We start from the raw sequence: 8,183 nt of genomic DNA, 5'->3' as shown, positions 1-8,183 counted from the left end.
TTTTTTTTTTTCTCCCTTCATCTCAAAATAGCTAGCTGAGGCAAAGCAGCGATCTACTAATTCAGGACGTACGTCGCCCCCATGCTGTTTCGATTCGTCGCGCACGGTCCATTCTCACCATTGCCACAGTCATTACTGTAGTGGCGGCAACTCCTGTTGTTTTCATTATTGTGCGAAGAGGTCGTGTGATGTTAAAAAAGCTTCCCCTTTTATGCGATTGGCGAACGTTCCCTCACTGCGGAAATGACTGTCTGTGAAGCTATTCATGTGTGCGTCACCTCCACTTCGATATACATTTAGGAGATGGTCTTTCAATCCGCTGTTTCTCCAAGTCATGGACTTTTTTACACTTAAAAACTGCACAAGTATGATAAATGAATTATTTTTTTTTTGCGTAAGCTGTTCACTTGTTCATCTGCAGGGATAACCGAGCGGGTAGGTAGTTCCCACGTAACTGTCATTCATGCTGTTGGTGGTGCTGCTGTTGGTGGCGCTCCTGTTGTTGGCGCTGCTGTTGCTGACATAGTCCTAGTAGGCACAGCTGGGATGGTTCGCCTGGTCGGGGTGCACCTTGTTTTGGCAACCTCGCTAGGTGGGGAATCACCGAAGAAGCGAAAAAAGCGCGCTTCCTCCGCGGCCCAATCTAGCTCTTCTGGACTTTCTCCCCTTCTTCACTTTGGCAGCATGTCGAACTGTTCCCACTTTCTGTTTCTGCATCCGAACTTTTGCCACCCAGCTTCTGCGAACTTGCGTCCTTCACACTGTTTTCCTGGTTGGTGTTCTGTTCACACGGATCGCACTCGACCACATTGATGGATTCTCTGCACAGATTGGAGGCGTCCACACTGGTATCTCCTCCCATTCTGTTTCCCCCCTCAGACAAATATATCCTTTCGCATTTCACCAAATGAGGGGTAGACAAACACTCTCCATCCTTCTTTGGTAACTCATCTGATTTTTCTACACCATCGGGATGGGGATACGGATATGGGTAAGGGTGAGGGTAAGACGCTCCCATCAGATTGTCTCCCTCTTTCTCTTTAATGTCATTTAATATGCCCTCTTCATCTTGAAGGATATTTATCTCATTTTTTTCATTCCTATTATTATGTGAGTAATTTCCCTGATTCGTTTCTCTCCTTCCTGGGTGTTGTTCTTCCTTGTCTGGATTTATCATCCTCTGTCTGCTGAGAATCGCATTACTTTTCTCCCTTTCGCTGATTGTACACCCCTCCAATTGTTTACTCACTTTTTTTCTATGATTTGCGTCAATGTAGTTGCATTTTTTGTGTTGTTCCCCATGGGGGGACTGCTCTTCATCATTTGTGTGATTCTCTTCATTATGTTGGTATCCTACATAAGGGAGTGGATTCTCTGACTCTGCATTTTGGAAAGAGATGTCCTTCATTCTCACGTTACTGCTTTCTTCTCTCCCATTGCTACAACCCATGGGTATGTGCATATTATCACCAAATATATGAGTAGCATTTACAGGAGGAGGGTCGATATTGGACAGGGTACATAGGGTACCATTACATCTCATGTCATTTGTAGGTGACAACTTCGAACACTCTTCTGTCCTTAACCCATTCATTATAACTGCACAAATGTCTCCTCTATTCACAGCTTCCGTTCCATGGGTGTATACGTGATTTCCATTTTGGCTTTGCTGCGTGGGATCTGCCAGGTGGGGGCTCTCTCCATCATGTGGTCTTAAGATGCCTCGTCTGCCTCGTCCTCCCATTCCGCAGCGGGGCTGCACAGAGGTGCACCTCGTGGATGTCCCTTCGCGCACCACTTGGTCTTCAATTTTCATTTTTTTTTTCTGTCCCCTCATGCTTGCTCTGCGTTGTCTCTCCTTGATGGCGCCACTGCTCATGCGTTTACACCCGCCGTGGTTTACCCCTCCCTTTATATTGTCTCCACCGAGGGAGGGATCTTCCTTTGGGTCATTCTCCTTAGACAGGGACAACAACCTCGTGGAATTCACTGCAATGTCTATTTTATACATCCCCGTAGTGTCACTTGGAGGACCATATTCCCTAAGGGTTTCTCCTCCCATTTGACACTCTCCACTTTCGAGGGAAACCTTTTTTTCAGGTGCATCCTTTCCATTTAGAAGACATCCCCCCGCATGAGAACGCGTGATAAAATCCTGACCAGATCCGTGTAATGGTCTCACCTGATTGGGTGGACTCATATTGGAGGGATCACTTCCTCCATTGCAGCGACCCTCTTCGGGGTAACCGTTTGTAACCCCATCCCCTTGGCGATCCAGACTGAGAGGCATCAACATAACGTCCTTCTGTGTGGCATTTCCCTTCTGACCAACTTCCCCAGAATGCTCACCCAGGACCATCACATCGTTGTCGTTTCCCCAGTTGCAATTTTCATTTAAGTGGGACGCACTACTTCGTAAACCATTTTGAGAGTAACCTTTCCCATCGGCGATTTCGCAATTAGTAGGAATAACTGGGTTGTTAAAAAAGGTCATTTTATTTCCCCCCGTGATTGTACAATGTGGATCTTTGTCTCTATCTCTAGTGCTGCGTTTTTTTTCCCTTCCATGACTGCCGATGCTATGTCCGTTGGTCCCAATTTTGCGTGTCGTACTTTCTTCTCTCTCCCATTCCCAAGGTCTGTAAAACAGGCAATTTTTTTCATGGTATGTGGAGTTAAACTCAATCCATGTATTCTTCGTGCCTTTGTAATTTACGACTCTTAATCGACTGATGCATCTCTTTTTCATGCTGCAAATAAAATTTCTTACATATCTCCTTGCACTTGTACTCGAGTTGAAGTATTTGTATCCCATGGCAATGGCTCTGTTCCGTGCAGAGAGTACACTGTGACACTTATCGAAGAAGATCCATTCGTACCGTTTGGCTACGCAACTAACCTGTTGCACGATGGGTTCCTTCTTTCCTATACACATGGGACCCTTAATCAATATTTCGCTGTCTATCGATTTCTTCCCTGTGAGTATATATGCCTCCCCAACACACTCAGCATGACACATGCATTTGAACGTATGGATCATGACTCCACTAGCTACGTTCACGTGAATAAGTATTAACCCTAAATGAAGCAAGTGGCAATACGCTTTATATTCTGAGGCACATGGGAGGATCATCCCTGTGAATTCCTCCTTTTTGTTTGCTTCCATTTTTTGTCCCAAATAACGTTTGGCTTGCTTCATTTGGTCCATCTTCCATTTTTCACTCTTTCGCTTCCGTAGAGTGTGCTCCGCGACTAGGTCCTTCATCCTCAGCAGACTCAGCAAGATGTTCTCCGTTTTTTCCGTTTTTTCCGCCTTCTCCGTTTTCTCCGCCTTCTCCGTTTTTTTCGTTTTCTCCTTCTCCCCCTTCTCCTCCCCATGCTCACACAACTCAGATGAGTCTCCCGCATTTGAACATTCCACAGCTTCGCCTCTTGCATTTGAAAACTCCACAGCTTGGTCCCTCCTCTGCGCACGCTTCTCCTGACTGTTCACCTGTTGTGCCTCTCTCGTGCAAAGCGCTGTCTCCATCACCCTGCCGTTCACGCACACATGCACGTCTTTTCCCATTTCGCCAACCTTCCCCTCGTTTGCCATACATAGGACCTTTACATCCTTTACGGGTCCTCTTCCATGCACATCTGTGTGACCCTTCGCACTGTCGCTTCTATCCGTGTGGTCGATTCTTTGTCTCACTTCGCCTGCGCCATCATAGGAGGGGTTGCGCTGCCGGATGCTGCCCCAACTTCCGCTTCGACTCTCCCCGGGGCCGTCCTTTCGATCGTCGCGGTTGTTTTGATCGTTTTGATCGTTTTGATCGTTCCTATCGTTGCCGTCGTTTCCGGCGGTGTCGCCCTCGAACGAGGTCGTATCCACTTCAAACTGCGTCATCGTGGAGGAGCTCTTCCCCTTTCGTCTATTCGCGCTGTGTGGGGGAGCCACTATCTATGCACAAGTATAAGTGCACGTATAGGTATACGCATAAGTATATATGTTTTTTTTTTTTTTTAAGGCCAGCTGCGCGCATGCAGTGGTGGTGACTAAATTAGGTCGCAGCGAGGAGGTGGGCTTGTAACAGGCAGTCGTGCCAATAGACAGTCCAGACAACGTCATGTCCCGCGACGAATGGGCACACGGCTGTTCCCCCCCCATGCATGCTATTATTTCACGAAGCAGAACAGGATAATCGAAAAAGACTGCATCGCAGATGTGTCACCAGGGGGGGGTGGGGGGCGTACCGACTTGAATGCAGTGCGTGGGAAGATGCGCCCCCTTGTGGTGGGACATTTCAAATAAATGAAAAAGTGGAGCAAATGAAAAAAATAATTGTGTAAAAAAAAAATTTTCGTGACATGGATGTGAAGACTGGTAGGAACGGCGGTGCAGGTCCGCTTTGCGTGGTGCCTACGTAAAGGTGACGCCACGATATCATGCAGCTCTGCACTTGCAGTTCATTTTTCAAATGGTCGCAGCGAAATCAGGCATGCGACGAGTGGCTTTTTGTGGAGGCCATACCACTATGCCTCACGGGGTAACTTAATTTTTTTTTTGCAAAGTTGATACGTCAGTGTGTAAGGAAGTGGGTGTAATTGAGAAGCGTGCTGAGTGGCGTGCTCATCGGTCTGCTCATCAGCCTGCTCATCGGCCAGCTCATCGGTCTGCTCATCGGCCAGCTCATCGGTCTGCTCATCGGCCAGCTCATCGGTCTGCTCATCGACCTGCTCGGCTGTCCTCCCCTGCTTACCACGCAGCCAGCTTCGCAAGCAATCAAACTTTGCGAAGGAGGCATTAAAGACCATCCCTGGTTGGCCGAGGCGCGGGGGGAGAGAAGAGCAGGGCTGCACAGGTACACACATGCACACATGCAAAAGCACACGCACGCGATGCGCTCTCGAATGGAGAGTGTCCACACGGGGGGGAGTCGTTCCCGGGGGTAGTTCAAAAATGCAAATGCATTGTGACTGTGTGGGGGGAGGCAGAATGGAACGATGCTTAGTTGGTTTTCTTGGTCCACTGCCTCGTCGGTTGCTTGTCCCCTTGGTGGGTTGGCTAGTCGGTTGCTGGTCCCCTTGGTGGATTGGCTGACTAGCTGGCCGGTCGAGCAGAGAATGTATCTCTTCAAAGCGGTGCACATGCGAAGGGTGCATCAACTCGGGGGATTCCACCAAGCAATAAAGAAACACGTGTCCATAGGAAGCACGAGGAGGGAATGGAAGTGCATAGCAAATGGGCCGAAGGGGGAGAGTGTACACCTCACGCGGCAGGGTCTTTTGCTTCCCCCCCCGGAAGCCCCATTTGCACAAGATCAGCTCTGCCTATTTTCGACTTGCACCGTGATCGTTAATGCACTATGGCGGGCTGCATTCTCGGGGTGTATTCTCCGAGGTGCTTTTATTTTATTCTATTTTATCTATTTTTTTTTTTGCCCCGTTAAAGTAATGGAGACGGAGAAGTGGATGGCAAGGTGTGCAAAAAAAAAAAAAAAAATATTTACATGAACGCATGCACAACTGGTATCGCTAGCGGATCGTCCCCTTGTGATGCACCCTCTTGTTAGCTACAATCAGTTCCTCGTTTGCGTGAAAATTAAAAGGATGAGATCGGACCTCGTGCGTGCAAAGATCCAGTAGGAGCTCACACATGCAGGATTGTTTGGCAAGCAACGTTAGCACCTCAACACTCTTGGAGGAAGTACTCAGCCCTGGGTCGGTGGCTATACAGGGAAGAGTCAAAGAGTTGCTTTCCTCTACGGATGGCTTTATCGCCGATTCGACGTTGAACGTGTAAATGTATTTTCCACAAGGTGAAGTTCCGTCATTTACAAAAAAAAAAAATTAACAAGCGGACGTGCAAGCAAGTGGAAAGAAAAAAATGAGAGTCCCTCCCGCTTCACTGCTTGGTCCCTTCCGCTTCACTGTTTAGGGCCACCGAATTGGCGTGCCTGGCCATCATCCAGGAGTCTCATCCTAGCCCGTGCGGCAAACTAACAAGGCAGAAAAAAGGACACGCAGGGGTGTACATATGAGTGTACGTGTGGTTGTACGCAGGAGTGTAAAAATGAGTCTACTTCCGCCTGCGCATAGAGTGTACGACTTCTGCGTGCTGGCAGATCTGCACAGGTGGGGGCCGCCCCTTTCCGTGGGCAGCTCGAACCTACCTGCGAATCCACGTCGGACTTGTCGAAGTCCCGGCCGACGTTGTCCCCCGCGTAAAAGCTCTCCTGAGAATTAAATAGCAAACTGGAGAAGGTGGCCGCCAAGCGCTTCAGGATTTCGTTTTTGCGCGCCAGGCAGCGGGTGAGGTGCGTCAGAAAAACCTCGTCGCGCAGCAGCTCCGGTGAAGGGGGCGTCCCAGCACGGCCACCACCGCCAGTACCGCCAGTACGGCCCCCTTCGCCAGCACCACCACCTCCAGTACCGCCAGTACCGCCGGCATTGCCAACCCACTGCGCGTCACTCAAAAAGAACTCCACATGAGCCGCATACCCCGGGTGATCCCTCCCCAAGCGAGTGTATAACTCCATTCTCTGCAGTAGGGCATTTATGTACACGTCCAGCACAAGTAACCTGACCTTGTTCAGGTGAAATACACCCCTCCGAAGCCTCTTCACCAAAGCACATAAATAGGGATTACTAAACATATCGACCACAACTCGGAGGAACTCTCCCAAAGGTTTGTCTTTCTGTTTCATTATTTCTCTCTCCAGTAGGCTCCCATACCCTTTTGCAAAATAACTCATTATTATCAGGGCATATTTGATCCCCTCCAAGCAGATGAACAAGCAGTACTGTCCCTCGCTAGGCTTTGGGTATATATCCAACGCTTCGATATTACCTTTCCCGACTGCAAAGAAGGCACTGACCGAGCAGTTATTTTTGTGAGTAGGGCCAATAGGGGTATCATCGGGGGGGACTCTCCTCCCACGTCGACGCTTAATCGAAGGGTATCCAACTCCATTCAGTTGCCCCCCCAGCTGACTCTCATAAAGTGCATAAAAATATCGCAGCGCATCTGTTAATTGTTGCATCTTTGAGAATAGGATGGGGAGCTTGTTCTGCTCCACGTGGGTAGAGTCATACAAGGGGGAAGAGACACACGTTTGGTTGGAAAAAATAACGATATTGTATTGGTGTATTTTTTTTAAGACAGTGATGCTGTGTATTGCTTCCGTACTGACTAGGACACTGTTGGGGTGCTTCTCTCCTGTGGGGTTAATCAACGTGCCATCGAAATCGAAGGAAGCGATTTTTACTGGCTTGGAGAGCATATGACTTAGCAGCTTGGCGAACAGCAGCTCTTTGTTTCGAGGCAGCTTGGCGAACAGCAGCTCTTTGTTTCGAGGCGGCTTATCAAACAGCAGCTCTTTCTTTCGAGGCGGCTTAGCGAACGGCAGCTCTTTCTTTCGAGGCAACTCTCCTCCTCCATGAGGCATCACAACGGTTCCCAGCAACCCCCTCATGGATGTCACGGCTGGCCCTGCCGTCCGAAACAAGCAACCGTAGTACCTGTTCCAGGGTCCCTTCAGCCTAATTGTTTTTGCGTAACTTAAAAACGTTACGTACTTGACACAGAGGGCGCGCTTCAGTCGTGGCGTCCGACTCGGCTGAGCGGCTGCCCTTGCTGCCATTTGGTGAAACGGGGGAGGCCAGTAAAAAAGAGGGGGCCAGTAAAAAAGAGGGGGCCAGTGAAAAAGAGGTGGCGATTGCGTCGTTAACCTTCTGATCGAAAGGGGTAGAGATCACGCCACCCTCGCTCATCCCCCTCCCGTGTACTGTACACTGTGTCCCCAATATTAACCCTACTACCCCGTTGTCCTTCCGATCGCATCCGCAACGGGAGAGAGAAAAAAAAAAAAAATGAACTCATGCACAGATGAGCGGGGTAACCATGCATTGTGTGCTTCCATGAAGAGTGGCTTTTCCCCCTCTGTGTTGCTAACGTAGAAAGTGCAGAAGCAACGGAGTGGAGAGCTCTTCGAGCGGCCCTGCCCCCGCGCGAGGTGCAATACGGCCATGCGGTACGTCCATGCGATACGACCATGTGGTACGACCATGTGGTACACCCATGCGACACACCCATGCAATCCGCTTATGCAATGCGCTTATGCAAAGCTCTACTGGTGGGGAAAAGCGACACAGAAGAGCAACAAAGAAGAGGGACGAATGGCAAAAAAAAAAAAAAAATA

At 49.2% G+C, this 8,183-nt stretch overlaps 3 protein-coding genes across 3 annotated transcripts; all 3 read right to left on the bottom strand.

Annotated features, from left to right (window-relative positions):
• Positions 1-644: 644 nt before the first annotated feature.
• Positions 645-1,439, bottom strand: PCYB_052450 (hypothetical protein; the record flags this gene model as incomplete). The annotated part of the gene is made up of 1 exon (XM_004221126.1): positions 645-1,439. A coding segment is annotated over exon 1 (762 nt), but the record flags the coding sequence as incomplete, so codon positions are not given.
• Positions 1,440-2,681: 1,242 nt separating this feature from the next.
• On the bottom strand, positions 2,682-3,889 carry PCYB_052440 (hypothetical protein; the record flags this gene model as incomplete). The annotated part of the gene is made up of 2 exons (XM_004221125.1): positions 2,682-2,846; positions 2,900-3,889. 2 exons carry the CDS (start codon positions 3,887-3,889, stop codon positions 2,682-2,684), a joined length of 1,155 nt encoding a protein of 384 aa, XP_004221173.1.
• Positions 3,890-5,909: 2,020 nt separating this feature from the next.
• PCYB_052430 (hypothetical protein) lies at positions 5,910-7,625 on the bottom strand (the record flags this gene model as incomplete). The annotated part of the gene is made up of 3 exons (XM_004221124.1): positions 5,910-5,981; positions 6,156-6,218; positions 6,570-7,625. 3 exons carry the CDS (start codon positions 7,623-7,625, stop codon positions 5,910-5,912), a joined length of 1,191 nt encoding a protein of 396 aa, XP_004221172.1.
• Positions 7,626-8,183: the final 558 nt, after the last annotated feature.

The sequence above is a fragment of the Plasmodium cynomolgi genome, chromosome 5 (genome assembly GCF_000321355.1).
Source record: "Plasmodium cynomolgi strain B DNA, chromosome 5, whole genome shotgun sequence".
Lineage (NCBI taxonomy): Eukaryota > Apicomplexa > Aconoidasida > Haemosporida > Plasmodiidae > Plasmodium > Plasmodium cynomolgi.
Note: the sequence above shows the minus strand (reverse complement) of the source record. Positions and strands in the feature narration are given on the sequence as shown.